The sequence below is a fragment of the Hippopotamus amphibius genome, chromosome 9 (genome assembly GCF_030028045.1).
Source record: "Hippopotamus amphibius kiboko isolate mHipAmp2 chromosome 9, mHipAmp2.hap2, whole genome shotgun sequence".
Lineage (NCBI taxonomy): Eukaryota > Metazoa > Chordata > Mammalia > Artiodactyla > Hippopotamidae > Hippopotamus > Hippopotamus amphibius.
The window spans coordinates 40,452,521-40,472,679 of record NC_080194.1 but is presented as its reverse complement, the minus strand read 5'-3'; the positions used below and the strand labels follow the sequence as shown (position 1 = coordinate 40,472,679).

General features: G+C 36.3%; 2 protein-coding genes across 2 annotated transcripts; one reads left to right on the top strand and one right to left on the bottom strand.

Moving 5' to 3' along the window:
* The first annotated feature begins 4,138 nt into the window (after positions 1–4,138).
* LOC130860845 (olfactory receptor 52E1-like) lies at positions 4,139–5,083 on the top strand. Its single transcript, XM_057749393.1, has one exon. It carries the CDS (start codon positions 4,139–4,141, stop codon positions 5,081–5,083), a length of 945 nt encoding a protein of 314 aa, XP_057605376.1.
* A 4,254-nt stretch (positions 5,084–9,337) lies between these two features.
* Positions 9,338–10,321, bottom strand: LOC130829308 (olfactory receptor 52D1-like). Its single transcript, XM_057695681.1, has one exon. The coding sequence runs from the start codon at positions 10,319–10,321 to the stop codon at positions 9,338–9,340; it is 984 nt and encodes a 327-aa protein (XP_057551664.1).
* Between the last annotated feature and the right edge of the window lie 9,838 nt (positions 10,322–20,159).

Genomic DNA, 20,159 nt, shown 5'->3' with positions numbered 1-20,159 from the left:
AGTATTTGGCTTTAGTCCCTGTTTCTGGCACAGAGCTCCTAAAACCCTAGGAATTTCCTAAGCGCCACCAAGGTGTCTTTTGTTGTGTTAATGAAGTGACTTTTAGACAACCCTGTAATTAAGAGGGTTGTAATTTTCAGTCTCCACCCCCTAGGGGAGGAGAGGGGCTAGAGATTGAGTTCAATCCCCACTGACCAATGATTTAATCAATCATACCTCTAAAAAAGCCTCAACAAAACGCCAAAATGATGGGGTTTGGAGAGCTTCTGGGTTGGTGAAGATGTGGAAATTTGGGGAGGGTAGTGTGCCTAAAGAGGGCATTAAAGTTCCCTGTCCTTTCCTCATATCTTGCCCTGCATATCTCTCTCACCTGGCTGTTCCTGACTCATGTCCATTTATAATAAAGCAGTAATCTAGTAAGTAAAATGTTTCTCTGAATTCTGTGAGCTGCTCTAGCTAATTAATTGAACCCAAGGAGGAGGTCACAGCAACCTCTGATTTATAACCAGTCAGTCAAAAGTACAGGTAACAATCTGGACTTAAAACTTGCCACTGAAGTCCAAAGAGTGAGTTTAGAGCCTACAGTCAACCTACAATCTGGTCTATAAGGCGGCTGGTCAGAGGCATGGATGATAACTGGGTTTGCAATTGGTATCTGAAGCGGGGTAGGGGACAACCTCGTAGGACTGAACTCTTGACCTGTGTGATCTGACGCTACCTCCAGGTAGATAGTGTCAAAATTAAGTTAAATTATAGGTTATCCAGCTGGTGTCCGGAGCATTGCTTGGTGGTGTTGGGGGTACAGAACCATACTTAATGGTTTTATATAATTAGTCAGTAGGAGAGTGATGACAAAATGCAAAATGACTAGTTTCTCTTGTCTGAATTTTGAAAGAAAACTGACAGAAAACTTCTTCTGGAATGACATGATAGATTTCAATATGATGTAAAACAATGCATTTCTTCAATTTGGCATAGTGTGATAATGCTAAATATTGAGTCGTGGTGAAATTATAATGTATTTATTTTTTAGCTCTTCAATTATACTAAATATTGAGGCAATATGGTAGTTGTGCAATGCTAAGAAGATAGACCCAAATTAAATACAGCCATTGCTTTATACAGCATGACACCTGGATCAGCCCCAGCCATCTTGAGGATTCAGGATTAAGAGCCTAGAACTAATCCCAAGAACTCTGCTGTGAAAAATGTTTAAGGATTTTACAAGATTAAAAAAATAATAATAATTTTCCTTTGGAAATAAACTAATCCTAAATTTGAAAGTATGCATCCAGAATTAAGACATGGGCTATTTATGTCTGGTGACATTCTATTTCCCTGGGAAAGGAGTTAATTCAGATCTCAGAGCTTTGTTGTTCCTCTGTCCTCCACCCCCAGAGTGTTCTAATACAACCAAAATCTCACTCTGGAGGCTGTGACCACAGTACCAAAAAAACCTCCCACCTAAGAAAATGGAGTTCAGAAGGATGCTAGGGGAGATCTGCTAACTTCTCAGGAGTCTCTGCTGGTAAATTAGGCTTTAGGAGTGCAGATCTTTTTCTGTGGCCAGCTGAGAACAAGGAAAAGAGTGGTGGGTGGTAGGATAGGGGAAGAAAGGATATCTTTGCCCTTCTTTCCGTGCACTAGAGCTCTTTGCTAACCTGAATCTTATCTACTTACTGATCTATCAAAGTTTTTCTCTTCATGTTTTCTTTCTCTTTCTCACTGTTATCTCACCTTCAACACTTTCTAATCTAAATAAAGTTTGGAAAAATGCCCCCATCCTGAGACTATATTCGACACAGAAGGAGAACCATAATTGAACTTACCTTAAACCATTCAGAAATTATCCCTCATCAGTTACATCCTAGTAAAACACAACCAACTTGCTAGTTTCCTCCAGCTAGAAGGTAGTCCTAATTATTTTGGGATGGTGCAGTCTCCAAGTATGTAATGTGCATATCTGTGAAAATGTCTAAGGATAAGGTTAATCCAATGTACTTCATTATAAATACACTAAACTCTATCAAAATATTTATATGCAGATGAACTGAGCATCAGGATTTAAAGTCTGCCCTGATGTAAGAATTTCCTGACAAGTTGAGATATGTCAGAACCAAGTTCACTATAGCTCTCTGTTTATCATGTTTGTATCAACAGGTTAACCAGTAACTGTAACTACTTTTTGATGAACCATCTTGGGCGCTGTAAACCTTGCAACAACCAGCATTGTAGGCAATTTAGCCTCATTTCATAGGGGAGGAATTTCAGACTCAAAGAAGGGAAATTATTTACTTAAATTCACATGGCAACGAGCAACAGAATTTGGCTTTAATTCCTAATGTCTGCATCTACATATTGTGCCATTACCCAAACACTAAGCTCTAAATTAGCTAAACTCAAATCACCCAAAAGAAATCTGATGATAGGATTCTACTTCATTTCCTTCCCAAATCCCCTGAATTTAAATACCACTCCTTAACACAACATTGTTAATTAACTATACTCCAATATAAAATAAATTTTAAAAAATCACAATTATAAATGTATAAATAAATACCACTGTTTGTATACAGTCATCCCTCTTGAAATTAGAGATTTTTGCTACATAATTCTTATTTCTTTCTCAATATCCATCATCTTTTTTCTCAGTCTAGTAATTTGTTTACCTTTGATTATTTTAATTCACATTTTTAAAAATCTCCTTCCTCTATCTGGTATCAAATTCTCCCTTCTAGAATTTCTCAAGCAATGTGTCCAAGGCTCAAGCAGCAATGTACCCTTTCAAGACACACACACACACTTTCATGCCCAGAAATATTGTTCTAATACAGTTTACCTGTCTAATGCAGCTTGTCCTTGTATTGCATATGTATACACCTATTTATATCTGTCTAATCTATCATCTATCTACCCGAGAGCCACAGTATGTGAGTGTGTGTGTGAGTGCAAAAGAAAAAGAAACAACTCGATTACAGTGAGCTTAGACTTATTAAGGTGATATATCATGGTGACAAATTAGTAGAGTGAAAGAAATGGTAGATTTGATTTCAGAGAGTGATTTGTATAAATTAACTCATTTTACCTGACAATTTTGTGGTATTTTATAAACCTGAACATTAATGTTTGTGTGTGTATGTTTGTGTGTGTAAATCTGTGTTTCTTTCTTGACAGGAAGACACTTAAATGCTAAGGCTCCATTTGCCTACCACCTGAACAGAAATGAAGAGGGAAATGTACATTCCATACTAAGAAGACCCAGATTACAAAGATCATCCTGAGATGAAATCTTATGTGGCTTCATTAATAAAACCAATGGAAGGTTATTCTATGATTTAGTACCAACAAGAAAAGAGAGATCAGAAGGTGACTATGACATGAGAAATGGTTTTGGGTGGCTTAAATAGTGAGAGGCCAGCACTGATCCAAAATTGTCTTAGAACGTTCCTGTTTGCTACACTTACAGTTCCTTTTAAGAGTGTATTATATATTTTCAGGTCAGAAATGTGGTTACATTCAGGATAATAATGGTTGTCATCATTTTTTTTTTTCACTTTTTAAAGAACAGCTTTATTGAGGTATAATTCACAAACCATAAATTTGTCATTATGTTTGACATATTCCCACTTTGTGCTTAAAATATATAGTCATGAATCAACCATTTTTTCTATAAAATAATAGTAAAAGATTTTCAGGAAAATATTTTGTGTACCCGAGTAGCAAGGGAACACCTTTATCTTAAAAATTATTTTATTAATTTGAATGGCTAATTTGTATGACTTTTTCAACCCTTAAAAATTTAAGTTCCACCAGGAAAAGGACCTTCTTTAACTCATCTTTTGCAATCAGTCTTAGTATAGAACTTGGTGTGTATATGGTAGATAGCTGGTCTATGTTCATTGAACTAAATATTAGATTTAATTGAATGGATCTGATGAAGCACATTGAAATCTTGTGGCCATGTTTTACCATTAAATTTTATAGACTTTCAGGCCTCTAGGACGCAACAAAGTCAGCAGTTATAGTAAAAGTTCCACTGATTTCACAATTTTCTCTGTGTATTGAGCAAGGAAGAGAACTATTCTGTGAATGAAAGGACCTTGGTCTATGATATATTTCCCTACAAAAAGATTCCAAAATGGTGGCCTCACTTAATGCCACCCTATTTCATCCCTACACTTTCCTCCTTCTGGGGATACCTGGGCTGGAATATATGCATATTTGGATTGGTTTTCCTTTCTTTGCTGTGTACCTGACAGCTGTACTTGGGAATATTAGCATCTTTTCTGTGATTCAGATTGAAAGTAGCCTCCATCAGCCCATGTTCTACTTCCTGGCCATTCTGGCATCTATTGACCTGGGCCTGTCCACATCCACCATCCCCAAGATGCTTGGCATCTTCTGGTTCAACTTGAGAGAAATCTCCTTTGAGGGCTGCCTCATCCAGATGTTCTTCATCCACCTATGCACTGGCATGGAGTCAGCTGTGCTCGTGGCCATGGCCTATGATCGCTATGTGGCCATCTGTAACCCTCTTCGCTACACATGGGTGCTGACAAACAAGGTGGTATCAGTTATAGCATCACTTATCCTCCTGAGACCCTTAGCTATCGCAATCCCCTTTGTTCTGCTCACCCTAAGGTTACCCTTCTGTGGGCACCAAATCATTCCCCACACATACTGCGAACACATGGGCCTTGCCCGCCTGTCCTGTGCCAACATCAGGGTCAACATCATCTATGGCTTATGTGCCATCTCTATCCTGGTGCTTGACATCATAGCCATTGCAATCTCTTATGTCCATATCCTCCGCGCTGTCTTTCGACTTCCTTCCCATGATGCTCAGCTCAAAGCCCTCAGCACCTGTGGCTCTCATGTGTGTGTCATGCTGGCTTTCTACACCCCTGCATTTTTTTCATTCATGACCCACAGGTTTGGCCAAAATATACCACGCTACATCCACATCCTTCTGGCCAGTTTTTACGTAGTCATTCCACCTGCTCTCAACCCTGTAATCTATGGTGTCAGGACTAAACAGATTAGAGAATATATGCTGAAACTATTTTCCAAGAAAAAACCATAGCTCTGGTAAAGAATCAAATATATGAAGGGAATGGCACTAACACTCTCAAAATGGAAACTAAACATTTGGAAGTTTTGCAGGCCTATCTTAGGGGAGGCCTGTCAGCTTCCTTCTCAAACCTAAAATCGGAAAGTTAGGCCCATGTCAAATGCATTAATAAAAGTGTTTCATAATTTTCATTGTTTGGAAATAATTTAGATTCTTCACGTGGAAGAAAATCAACACTTTGGTTTGCTTCTACTGTGACTGAGCACATCACATTCCACAGTCACCATCAGTTTGAAACTAAACTATGCCCCCCCACCCCCGAAAAAAATACAAGCAAACAAAAAGCCCTTTGTATCCTGATTTAAACAAAAATAAGTGAGTTATGCTGACCAATGCTAGTTTCAAAACAATAGATGCTGGAGCACTTCCCATATGCCTGAACTCCCTGTCAAGAAGAACGGTTATTCCTGACTTTGCCATGTTAATGTCAGAGGATGTGAAACTGACACTGTGAACGCGCCATGCGTGAAGGTGGGAATTTTCCATGAACAAAACTGAGGAAACTTGGCAATCTCCGTAAATGTGTAGTTTTTTATTATTATTTTTTTTATTTTAAAGCTGTACTGTGTTGCTTGTTTAATGGATGAGTTCTTATGGAGTCTGGCTTACTGGCTTCTTTTTAAAGAAACAACTCTTTTTCAAACAGTTTGTCTCTGTGTTTTCTGCCACTCCATAGAGGAGTTTCACCCTAATGGAATGTTGGAAGTCTTAGTGACGTTCCAAGTCCAGTGTTATTTTACCCCCGTGCGTGTGTGTGTGTGTGTGTGTGTGTGTGTGTGTGTGTGTGTGTGCTTAAGATGAAACTCTAGTTCCACGTGATACCACTATTATTTCTATTTCTATATGGCATTACTGACATTATTTGCAGGAAGGATTCAAGGTAAAATATGTTCGTAAATACTGCTCAATAAAAGTAAATTTTTAGCTATATTTTTACTGCAGGATTCTTAGAGCTTTTAATTAACAAATTATTCATTTTAAACTTTCAAATTATATTGGCTTCAGAGTGCTCCTTACACCATATTATGACACTCATATTCTATAGAATACACTTCAGGAAAAAATCCTACTTAAATTATTGCAACAGAAAATATAATATCATAAATTCTTACAGGGAGTTTGTATTATAACATCACACACTGACTGAACTTGAAGTTATTTTAAAACAATCAGTTATGCTTTGGCTTTTCTAGAACCCCACTGTGAAAACTGAACTCATCCTTATTTATCCATTTATTCTACTTATGAATGGACTCTAATTGTATAGCCCAATTGTACCTTAAATGATTTAGAAAGTGTTCACTATTTGTATGTTTTGGTTAATTTGTGGAGAATTGGTATTCAGCCTTTTAAAGTTTAGTGGAATTCACCAGTGCAGCCTTTTGGGCCTGGAGTTTTTTGTGTTAGAAGGTTGCTCACTACAGATTCAAACTCTTTAATTGGTAAAGGACTATTCAGGTCATCCATTTCTTCCTGCTGTTGCTTTGAATGCCTTCAGTGAATGAATCACAGGATTCACCTCCCTCTAACTTTACCTTTTACTCAGGGTGAGGGCTGATGAGTCAGAAGGTTTTTCTAACGTCTACCCCAGTATCAGCTTTGGATCATCTCTTTGTTCCTGTGCCACCGACAACACCACTCTCCATATTCTTCACACTCCCTCAGGAGAAGAGCACAGTTACTTGTTACTTGAACCCAGTTAGTCTGATGGTGGGAGCTGGAGAATGTTATCTTTTGATCATTCTGATTCAGCCTGTCTTAGGCAGGTGCAGTGTTTACGTGTTTCGAAAGTGGAGACTTCTCTGTGATTCTGTCCCTCTCTTAGTGCTGTAGGATACTTGAGGTTACAGAGCTTGTTTCTTCTCCTTTCCCTCAGGGGCAATGGGTTTTCACTTGTTCCTTAGGGGAGAGGAACTGGGAGAGGTGTAGTTCCCATCCTACAGTGGATGCTATTCCCATCTGCCAAGCCTATTCCATGATGAAGGCCTTCTCAGGCCTCTAGTCCTACCTCCAGACTTTCCAAGAGTACCTGGTTGAGGTCTAGGGACAACAACCTGAGTGGGTCTGAATTCCCATTTGTGTCATACACAGATGACTCCCAGCCACTCTGTATTCCCAGTAGGTCTACGCACAGCTGTGAGGAATTTGCATGAAAATTTTAACCAATTCTTTTTACAGGCTTGTATGGCATCTGACATCTGGCCCTGGTAAGCACGGGATCGTGTTTCATCTACCTTTGGACCTGCCTATCTTTCCTTAGATTTTGTGTTGGTTAGTTGCTCTCTAATTTCAGCTATCTGACATTTTCAAGAAAATTGTGAATTTTGATTATTCAGCAAATTTTTCATAAAGTTTTGAGTGACATGCTTTCCAACTTTATTCCAATTAAAAACTATAAGTCCTGGAAGGAATTTCAAATCATGCTATATACTCTAAGTAAAAGGACATTTATGTGTCCAGTCTCAGCTTCCTACAAGAGTATTTCTCAAAGCATGGACTGTGGACCACTGAATCATAAGTATTCAAGATGATTTTTCAAAATAAAATGGGATTTTATTTATGGGATACACCACAGAAGTTTTGAATCTTAATAGTTTTAGAGTATACCTGAGCAATCTGTATTCTTACGAGATTTGAAGCCTTCTAAACATTGAAAACTATCATTCTGGAAAGTTGGAAATTGATTATTAATCAAAATGGTTCATTGTCAGATGGAGAAATTGGATGATCTTTGAGAAGTGTGACGGTTGAATGAAGAATTGGCTAACTCAAAATTGGACACCTCCACCCACCTAACACACACACAAACACACACACACCTGATTTGACCTAATCCGCACGGAACTTTCTTTAATTATCTACCTAATGTTCCTGATGTCCTATCTTCTGGGACAGTTTTCTGACTTCATAAATTCCATAGCCTTGGCTAATTATCTATTTTGTACTCCTATCATAGCACTTGTCATACTGATATATGAGTGTGTAATGTAACTAGATATAGTGTAGTGGCTGAGAATGTAACCCTATATGTGGAATCGTGATACTAGAAGAAGACTATGGTTTTAGAGCTACACAGACTTCAAATCCTAGCTCCTCTATTCACTAGCCCATTGAATATGAGTTTGTTGAGCTATTTATCATATGGGTATTTATGATAATTAACTCTAGAAAATATTGTAAGGGTTAAGTGATTACGTATATAAAATACATAATGAAGAGCTTGGAACCTAGCAAATGCTTAATAAAAGTTGATTCATTTCAAGTTTTTAGCTTGAGGGGTGAAGTACATGACTAAAATATTTTCCCATTGGTCAACTAATTTCTCTGTGTCTTAATCTGCACAACTAAAACTCAGTTTTAGCTGCATCTGTGAATTACCCATGGAACTTGAAAACATGGATACCTGAACACAACCCCACCATAATTTTGCCTTCCCTAGAGTTTCATTTAAACAGAATTATACAGTATGTAGTCTCTCATGTCTGACTTTTATCAGTTAGCATAATGCCTATGAGATTTATCCATGTGAACCTACAGGACATCAAAAAAGGCAAAATGATTTAATGACAAAGAAAAGATAAATTGATGACAATCTGGTCAACAATGAACCTTTTCAAAGTAATAATAGATTCCAGAAGACTGTAGGATAATGATGTCAAAGGCTAATGAAATGGAATAACTGCAGAATGGAGTTGTGTAGCTAGAAAATCACCATTCAAGAAGATGGTGAAGTGAAGAAAACTTTAGATGAACAGATAACAGAGAAGTTAGTACCAAGAGATTCTCACTAAGAAAGTGTTAAAACATGTGCTTGAGAAAGAACATTTAGTAGAGAAGAAAGAACTGAAGCAAAAAAATGGAAATTGCTAAATCTGGTAGTAAATTTTATACTGTAAACCAAAGATATGTGACTATACGTCATGTTGATTTTTAAACTTCTCTTATTTTTCGCCTCATATGATTCTCCATTTTTTGAAACAATATTTTATTATTTTGACAAAGAGTCTTACTTGGTACTATATCTGCCTCAATGCATTAACTATTACAACATAAATATAAAAATGTAATAACATCTTTGAATAAGTTACTTCCTATAGAAAAACCTTAGCCCTTGAGCAATTCAAAGAAGATCTTGATGAAGAAACCACACATTCAAAGTTACATAATATAATGTTTGTTCGGGTATTACACACACAGAAAAAAGATTTAGTCCAGAGGCTTTGAAAATTTGAAAAATTTAAGAAACCTGTCCCGTATCTTCTTGGTCCTTACCCCATAGATGAGGGGATTCACCATGGGTGGGACCAGAAGATAGATGTTGGCCACAAATATGTGGACATGGGGTGCTACATGGTGCCCAAACCTGTGTGTGAGAAAAGAGAAGAAGGCTGGAGTATAGGACACTAAGATCACACAGACATGGGAGCCACAGGTACCCAAGGTCTTCAGTCGGGCATCCTTGGATGGGAGGTGGAAGACAGTGTGGAGTATGAGCACATAGGAACAAACGATCAATATGAAGTCCACTCCTCCTGTAAGAAATGCAACAATGAGGCTGTAGGCTCTGCGGATTCTTGTCTCAGCACAGGCAATCTTGATGAGGGCCATGAACTCACAATAGGTGTGGGAAATGATATTGGTTCTGCAGTAGGGAAGCCACCGAAGCAGGAAGGGGTGAGGACTGAGAAGTGCTAAGCCCCGGAGTACAATAGCTAGACCCATGCCCCCAATTGTAGAATGTGTCAGAATAGATGAATGTCTTAATGGATTACAAATGGCTACATAACGGTCAAAAGCCATGGCCAGGAAGAAGCCAGACTCCATGGTGGAGCAAGAGTGAATCAGAAACACTTGGGTGAGGCAGGCTTCAAAGTGAATCTCTCCATCATGGAACCAGAACAGGCTGAGAAGTTTGGGCACAGCTGTAGTGCACACAATAAGATCAGCCATAGCCAGCATGCAGAGGAAGAGGTACATTGGCTCATGAAGGCTGGGGTCCATCTTGATGATAAACAGAAGAGAGCAGTTTCCCAGTAGGGCCAAAAGGTAGCCCACACAAAAGGGGATGGAGATCCAGATGTGGGCAGCCTCCAGCCCAGGGATGCCAATGAGAATGAAGGTTGATGGATGGACGTCGGTCTTATTGTGTGCTGACATAATCAACGTTAGATGTTTTAGTTTTCTATTCATGGGTTTTTGTGTAACGCAAACAAATAATAACATACATTTTGAAGCCTCTGATAAGTAAGTCAGCCAAAATGCAGGGAGTTGGAGTCAATGGCATAAATGCGATGTCTGTAAATATTTAGATAGAAATTATGTCATTATCTGAGTGTGAGATATTATTTCAAAGTTATAATTTGCAATGTGGCTGTTCTGTAGTTGTTAAATGAGGGAAAATATCTAAGTATCAAAAATTGGCGTTAAATATATGAAAATCTAAAATCTTCCATGGAGAAAAGGATATCAGTTGAAAGCCAAAGACTGTGTAAGAGTCATTGGTGTGGATGACTTAGTAACAAAAATGCAATTGTAAGATACAAAATAGAGTGAAACAGGAGGGACGATAGAAGATCTTGGATAGAAAATACTTTATTTTACATTTTAGTTATAATAGTTTGGACACATGCCAAGTTATAGAGGGCCGCTTTCAGATTTAAATTCCACAATTTGGCGGGATGCGTCAATTGTGGAATAAACAGTAGGGGGTTCGTTCACACCAACATGTGACTCATTCAGGATGATGGCAAGAGTGGCCTGATGACAGTGTGTCAGCAAATGAACAGCTCACTGCATTGCTCATGACCCTCCCCTTGCCCCAGAATTTGTGTTTACTCCTGGCCTTAGTAGGCAAGAATTACAATATTATTATAACCTGTATTCTGAGCTTCCTTCACTTCCTTAACATTTATTCAATTAATGAAACGACTTTATGACTTGCTTTCAATTAAGTTCAGTCTATAGGCAGCCTATTTCATCAGAACTTTATAATCTTTTCTTTGCTCTGAAAACTTCTCCTGCATTAGCTGATCCCTACCCTCACTGCATATTGCAATTTGCTGACTGCACTTGTTCCATTTCTTAAGACTTTTAGAGCAACATTTTGAAAGTTATACTGTTTTCTTAATACTCAGTGTGATTTTCTTCTTCTTAGAAACACAATTGGCACTGTTCTAAAGACACTCCTTTTGCTGTACTCACTAATATAGATACTTGTAGATTATGGAATCTTTGTGATTGGGAAAAAAGCCTTTAAATGAGCAGCCATTGAAGTAGAGATTGGGATATACATATCAGACTGGGTATCAGTATTGATTTATAATGATGACACATGTTTTTGCCTTACATTCTGTTGAAGTTTTGTACTCAGAGTTACTGCTTACTCTGTCTATTTGGCCCTCAAGGTCCTCAGGGATGGATATTTTCTTTTAAACATGGAAACAGCTGGATATGTGAGTCAAGGGGCTTTGGAAAGTCTTGAGAATGACATTTGTGAACTGTGACATAAACTGGACAGATGATGAATACAGGGAAACCAGATTATTGGGAAGTTATGTAATAATTTATCATTTCTAAATGTTTACTGTGAATCAGTTGTTTTGCTGAGAACATTTAATATGCTAACATATATTTTAACCTCAATTAACATAAGGAGAGTTTAAGTATCATATATAAGGTTAAACAGCTATTAAATGATAGACCTAGTTTTCACCCTAGACACTTAACCTAGAGCCCTTGTTCTTTTTTTTTAATAAATTTATTTGTTTATTTTATTTGTTTATTGGCTGCATTGGGTCTTCGTTGCTGCACAGGGGCTTTCTCTAGTTGAGGTGAGCGGTGGGGGGGGGGGGGCGGGGGGCTACTCTTCATTGTGGTGCAAGGGCTCCTCATTGTGGTGGCTTCTCTTGTTGTGCAGCATAGGCTCTAGATTCTTGGCCTCAGTAGTTGCAGAACATGGGGCTCAACAGTTGTGCCTCATGAGCCCTAGAGCGCACGCTCAGTAGTTGTGGCGCATGGGCTTAGTTGCTCTGCAGCACTGGGATCTTCCTGGAGCAGGGCTCAAACCTGGGTCCCCCTGCATTGGCAGGCGGATTCTTAACCACTGCACCACCAAGGAAGTCCCTAGAGCCCTTATTCTTAACTGTAGTGCTAAATTGCCCTAATGATGTAACAATCTTTTTGCTTCTGTATATAAAGAAGGAAGGTGAGGACTGTTCTGTATCTAACATTAAAAAATACCATTATCATAATTTGATTATAGATACTACTTGGAAAGTGTCCCTGTTGTTAAATTCCATAAAGGAACTGTTCCAAATCTAAGTCATCCTTTTCTTAATTAACCCTCCTCTAATGTACTTACTCTCAGAAGATGAACCCTCACCTCAGAGGGAAAATTAACATTTGTCATCAGACAAAATCTGTCTCAATTTAGGTTTATGTCTACACTCGTTGAGCTAAAATGCGTTTTTACATACTCTCCCTTTCGATTCTCAAATGCTACTTTATATTCTTTTATCTACAGTTTATGTTTCCACCAACATTCTCATATTTCTCATGCACTTTGTTTCACTTTTTCTTTTTGTTCTACCCCCTCATACAATTTAAATATATTTTCCCGGTTGAAAATAAGTAGACAGGTTATGCAGAGAAAAAAAATTCACACTGAAGTAAATGCAAATATTCAACCATTTAAAATAGATTTCATCCTTACTTGCAATCAGGGAATTCAAAACTAAAATGAATGTGATACAAAACATACTTAATATTTTTAACCAACAGAATATCATGACTGTTGATAGCAAGCATTAGGGAGGTTTGGGCTAAAGAACAATTAGTATGCATAACTGGTAAAGACAGTTGACCCAACTTTTAGAGAAAAAATGTATAGTAATCATTCTCAAGAAACAAAAGTTTTGGCATATCAACTTAATTATTTGCCATCCTAGGGAATAATGTTCACATATAAACATGGAAGTATACACAGTGATTCTCACTGTAAAAGTGTCTGTAATAGAATAAAACTGAAGCATCTAGTGTCCATCAATAAAGTAATATCAAATTAAAAAAATCTGTAGCGTATTTAAATTATGGAGTACTCAGGAGCACTGAGAATGAATAAAGTATATCTGTATATCCTGACATAGAAAGAATCCAAATGAAAAATGAAAGAGAAATTTGATTTTTCCATTAACATTAAAACACATGGGAAAATTAAACATAGATAGATGTGTATATGTATGTGTATACATATAATATATAATACATTTATACTAAGAATTTTATAAACACTTAGGAAGTATAGACTTAGGAAGAGTCGAAAATGTGGGGTTGATAGACAGAGTATAATTTAGCTGTATCACTATGGTTTAACTTTGTTAATAGTGCCAGTGTAGTCTATAAATGCATGTGTTTCCTGTATAGTTTAAGGTAAGTAAATAAGTAATGCAGAGTTACAATGGTATTCATCATAAAAATACAAACCAAGAAATTACAGATGATACGAGGTCTTCCATGTCTTAAAAAATATTAAGACATTTTTCTAACCTCTTCAAATAACTTTCCCACATCTCTCTTATAGAGAACTTGTCACCAACTCAATTCATGAAAGTGCTGACCCTGTGATTTTGTTCTTCATGGTATTTTTTCCACATAAAACCCCTCAATTACTTGGTTAGAACTCAAGACTTTACTCACATATCACTCCTCTGAGATTATTTTTCTAGCTACTTTGAACCATCATTGACACCCTTCCTCAGTAATCATATGGTATGAGCACTTACATGTCTCTCTATCTTGTCATATTGTATTTTTATTTCCAAACATTTTTCTCCTCTATTATATTACAAATTCTTACTTGGCGGAGATCATATCTTTTCATATGTTTGACGTTCCAATGAATGAATAAAGAAGCAGAGAAAAGGAGAAGGTAAGGGAGTGTTATTATTTTTCTGGTAAATGATTTCTATTTAAATTTAAGACAACCAATGGAATCACTATAAACTGATTCTAATCCCCATTAATCTCCAAACACTATAGTGTATTAACAGTTTATACTATTTATATTATTTTCACACTATTTATACTGTTTATACTGTTTTCACACTATTTATATTAGAACTTTTAATACTATTTTTATACTGTTTACTTATTTTATAACATTAAATATTTAAGACATATCCAGGGATTAATTTGCAACAAAAGTAAATTCTGTCAACATTTTTTTCCTTGTCTGATTACAAGATGGAAAAAAAAGAGGGAAAGGAGGAGAAGAAATTCAGATCCGCTTTTGGGGATGAATAAAATAAATGACCTATAACATCTTCTGGCTAAATTCTACATCTCTATCAATCTTTTAACAAACATAAAAGAAATCAGTGTGAACTGAGCATCTACTAGGTACTATATTATTTATATTGCAGGCATTATCTTATTGAATCTTTAAGGGACTTTTTCGGCAGGTAATCATACATATAACACAGATATTAAAACAAGCGAACAACGTTCATTTTAGTTTCCTAAAGCTCTTCTACTATGAATTCAAGGAAGTCAAGTTAATCACAAAGTTTGTAATTTTGTAAAACTTTAAAATGTTTATATTAACCATTAAGAGGTAAATGATCCACAGGGTTCTGTAAATGGAAAATGACATAATGAATTTGAGATAGCTTCGGGCAGCATGAAACATTGTTCAAATATCATAGATTTCTAAGGTTTGCTCAGAATATAGGGCTGATACATCTGCACTCCCATCCTCTCTTTCATTGGCTTTCCCTGAAGGACTGATCTAAGCAGAGGTGCCCACGCACACACTTATTCTCAAGGAAAGTTGCAGCCTGAATCAATTCATAACAGAGTAAAACAGAGGCCATCTGCTCAGGGGCCACAAATCCAGATGGGCTCAGTTGCCCCAAGAAATCTTATACAAGCCTGTTTTTCAGACCCTGTTTGCCCTGACTAGAGCCCTAGAACCTTCTATCTGGCTATTGTCCACCTAGCCCAGGACACAAATGAGAGCAACTGCATTGTCTTACTTCACCAGGGGTTCTGGGGGGATGAGGATGAGCACGCTTCTCACCTGGAGGAAGCTTCATGATTTACAGCTTTCCCTAATGAGCTCAGTTATAGACTTGTTTCCCAATTTCTGAGGCTCCCTTGGGCATTGAGTGGGAATGGTCTCCCTATAATGTCAGGGAAAGAAACCATTGGGAGTTAAAGATTTGAGTTCAGAACTCAGGTTCTAAGTTTTTAGAGCTGACATCTTAGTAACAGGAAAATCCAACAAAGGGGACAGGGAAGGAAGATGAGTCTTCCTTGGTTGTCTGGAGCTTGCCTTTCAGCAGGATTGCTTGAATCTCAGAATTGTTTGTTTTTAAAAATATCATATATATATGAAGCAAAAAAGTAAAGATAGTGTCTAGTGTCTATTCCCTTTGTTTTAAATAATGCCTTTTTATTTTTAATATGGGAAAACAAAGAAAAACTAACATCAGTTCTAATGTCACTTTGATATTTGGTTTATCTTTCATAATATTCATATTCATATGACTTGAAATATTTAAATCATATTAGCCTTTAAAATTTTATACCATAACCCGTTTCAATCATGATATATACTTTATTCCTTTCAGAATAAATTCTACTGAATTTTTTTCAATTACACACATTGTGGAAGGATTTCCCCCCTCCCCATATCTATCACCTGACATATTTATTTGTATGTGAGAACATTTGTGTGTGTGTGTGTGTGTGTGTGTATAAGAGAAAACGTTTAAGTTCTACTCTCTAGTAAATTTTGCTTATAATATAGTGTTATCAACTATAGTCCCCATATTAGATGCTAAATCCTCAGTCCTTATACATCTTGTAATTTGTCCCCTTTTACCAACCTCTTCTCACTTCTTCCCCTCACACAGCCCTTGGCAACTACTTTTCTACTGCTTTTTTCTATCACAGAAAATTTATTACATGAAACAAAACTGTGACTTAGTTGAAAATTGAATTGCATCTAACATTCCTGTGGAAACTTTGACATCTTTAAACAGGCAATCCTCTCAGCTGCTGAGATTTATTGCTTGACTGTAGATGTATGTATTCCAGACTACTTTTAAACCTTTAAATAATTTTTCAAATTGTTTTTTGTGTCAATCTTACTAAATTTTTTAATTGTACAACTTGGAATTTTATCATTTAATTTTAAATTTAGTTATATTCTTTATGTTTGTCATCAGCATGAGTCATATAAATTACACATGTACAGTGCAACCCCATTATTTGGAGATTCTATACCTGCAAATTTGCCTATTCTCAAGAATTTATTTGTACCCCAAATTAATACTCATGACATTTTCATAGTCATCTGTAGACATGCAAGGAGCTAGGAAAAGTTAAGTTCACTGACGTGTACATTCCCAGCTAAGGTTGCACAATGTGAGACTCTGACTTTTCATTTCAGCTCTAACACTGTAAAAAAGTGTCATTTTTGCATTCTATTCAGTGCCACATTTTTCTTATTTTTTGTTTTTTTTGTTGGTGATCTCACTGTTTATAGTAACTACCAAGTGCACTAGAATAAATAAATATTTTAAAAATTTATTTATGAAGTATACTAGAATAAAATAACATTTATCTAGTGTTCCCAGGTGCAATAAATTTGTGATGTGTCTTATGGAGAAAATAACTTTGTCATTGTCAGGTATGAGTTAAAGTACTGTTGGTTGTGAATCAAAAACATGGTACCCCCAGACAAAGGAAGAGAAAATTTGCCTACCTGTATACAAAGCCACCTTAGAAAATACTAATGTCTATAGTGTGTGCTAAAGAGAAGGAAAAGATGAAAAATATGCTAAATTTTGGCATTTGTGAGATGATGACATTTAAAAAGTGTAGTGAACAGCACTATTGTGAGGTCAAAAATTTAATCAGGTCAGAAAAACGTCACTCTTCTTGAGCAGTGCTGGCTGGCATGAATACTTCAAAAAGCAAAGGGGCACGAAAGATAATCTTCCAGCTGAGGAAGTTTCCGCTCATCAAGGGGCTACAGAAGAATTTTTAAATGTCTGCTATGTGTACAGGGAAATCAGTATGTGGAAGAACATGTTTTTAATACTGTTGAGACTGGCTTAGTACAAGGATGTTGGTATATGAATGTATATAACACAAGTGGCCTCCCCAAACTCCTGGCTTTTAATCATCTAAAGATCATACAATTAATCATTAGTAAGAACTATGTATTAAATGTGGTATTGTTAAGCAAAAACATACATAAAACAAGGTTATGTATTGATCAACTGACGAAAATGTTGTGACAAGAAGTTTGTAAGGACCTAACTCTGTATTTCCTGTAGGAACAATAGTTCCCTATTTTTTAATTCAGTGTCCATGATGATTGTATGGAATATAACTATTGAAAATGATGAAAATGGACTGTGCTTGTGCATGAATACATATTACATGTATGTGTACACACACACACACACACACACATCCAGTGTCGGGATTGCTCTCTCATCCACCCATGGGAGAACTCATGGGCTGAGGGAATCTCTTGGTGCAGAACAGTGTCAGTCTGGGGAAGGGTGATGTGAGTAAAATGAAACCTTTCTTCTTATTCTTATTAATCTGTCTTTGCTTGTTCTGTGGTCTGCCAGGGTCCTGTAACCTCCCATCTAAATTTTGGAACCCTTATAGAGGTATTTTCATCCATTAACGGTTGATCAATAGGTATTTCTGTGGGGGAAAAGTACAAGGACCTCCTATTCTGTCACCTTGTTAACCTAAACCTCACTTTTTTGTTTCCTTTTCCTTAGAAGCCAGGGATCCCTAATGGCTCTATCTTTTTGACTCAGAACCAGATGAGAAACTAAAATCCTCAGAGACCTTGTATCCTTTACAAAACTGGATATAGGGAATTTCTACTGAAGGCTCCTCCCAAACAAAGAGGAGTGCCCTCATAAAGACTGAGTAGGTTGAGACAAAACAAAGACAGGATTCCATCCTGGTGCTCAGTTGGGTAAGTCTTCTCTGCCTTCCAGATCAGTGTATCCATAGGACACAGTGACGAACAAAAGGAAAGAGAGAAAGAAGAGGAAAAGAAGAGACACAAGATAAGTTTGAGGGGAAAAAGACTAAGACAAGCTTAGAGAATGAATAAGGTCACATTTAGGAAGGACCATATAATCCTAGTATAAACATCTGGATTTTAGCCTGAATCTACCCTGTGCATTTTAGAAAAATCACTCTTCTGACATCTAAAGAATGATGGATAACATGGTATCTTTTAAGTGTTCAACATTTGTTTAAAACTAACAACATAAGTAGGGTTTTTATCTTTATTACCTCTTTTACAGATGAAAAATGCTTGTCACTTACTTTCCTTTGATTACAGAGTAAATAAATCATGAAGCTGGGTTTCAACACAATTAGTCTGACTGCAGACCTTATACTTTTTAACTACTGTAAAGTACTGTGCTGTAATAAATCCAAGAAATAATGATGATTTGAACTAGTTCCATTATGATGGAGATAAATGCACTGATTTTAAAGATGCTGAAGAAGTAAAATCAGTTGTATTTTTTTTTATGTGTGTGAGGAGAGGAGGATGCTATTCAGATTTTTTTCTTTTTTCTTTTTAAAATTTCAGGTACAATTGACACATTATGTTATATTTGTTTCAGGTGTACAACATAATGTACATATTGTGAAATGATCACTGCAGTAAGTCTAGTTAACACCCATCACCATACATAGTTAGAATTCGATTTTTGATCTAGCCAGTTCACGGATGGTAATGACATTAAGACAGACAAATACACACTTTCATTGTTCTGTATATGTCTTCTAATTATTTCTGCTTGAGTATTCATGTCACTGACTCTCTAGTGAACTAGCTACTGAGGCCCCATTGTAGGATATAACTTTCTGAGCTGAGACATGTAATTCCCCTATTATTTTATTTTAAAACACAGAATATAATACCATCTCTCCCTCTAACAACAATGAAAACCACAAGTGTAGTTTATTTTTATCTTTTAATGATGAGCTCTCTACCTCTTATGTACTGTAATTTTCTTACTTACTGAGAATCTACTGCATATAAGTATAAAGAAAAAGGAAAAACACTGTTTTTATAACTTTCTGAGACTATTACCTACATTCCTGATCTTGAGAAATATTACTTAGGAATATAAAAAATTACTTAATAAAATAATCTGTCATTAATTTATGTTAATAAATCAAAGAAAATTTTGCTTCCATAATTGAATACTAATTTCAATTATCTATATCACACCTTTTCAGAGTATTCACTATTACATTACAAGGCCATATCACACCTTTTCTAGAGTATTCACTATTGTAGTACGAGGCCAGAACATTACAGAAGAAAGACTTTATTCTTAAGGACATCTCATAGAGTGTCTCTTACAGATAACATCTATTGTTTTTAGCTTCCCTTCTTTTAAAACGTTTACCATTTCCTCCTAGGAGTTCCTTGTTTCCTCACACATATCAGGTCTAGCTGATACTTATGGTCTTAGTGAAACTGTGATCACAATTTCCATTGCTCTTCTGGAATTTTCCAATAATACAAAATGATGTAAAGACACTTTTTACTACAAAACAATTATAAGTAATGAATGATCAAATTCTTTTAAAATACTCATCTAAAAATTTCCATAAGTAAAGCACATGAAAATGTGTAAGAACAGCTTTGATAATTTTGAAAGTGATAGATTCAGTTTGCTCACAATATGCTTTGTATCTAGTCTTTTCTTCAACATATTTGCTGTGTATCCTAAACTGTTAAAATTATGATTGCCTTAGATTTATAATGAAGACACTGACACCTTATATTCAGATGGATGTGGGTTTTAAAGGAGATTGTGTGTTTGTGTGACTGTGCATAGAGGAGAGGGAGCTGTGTATATATGATGTGAATGAGGCATGAATTATTTTTTCCTTATTTCAATTTTCTTTTCATTTCAATTTATTATTTTCTCCTCTATTTTCCTCTGTAACTATAAGCATTACA

Excerpts from the sequence above, each read along its gene's own strand:
- LOC130860845 (XM_057749393.1), top strand. The coding sequence starts at position 4,139 with ATGGTGGCCTCACTTAATGCCACCCTATTTCATCCCTACACTTTCCTC.
- LOC130829308 (XM_057695681.1), bottom strand. The coding sequence starts at position 10,321 with ATGAATAGAAAACTAAAACATCTAACGTTGATTATGTCAGCACACAAT.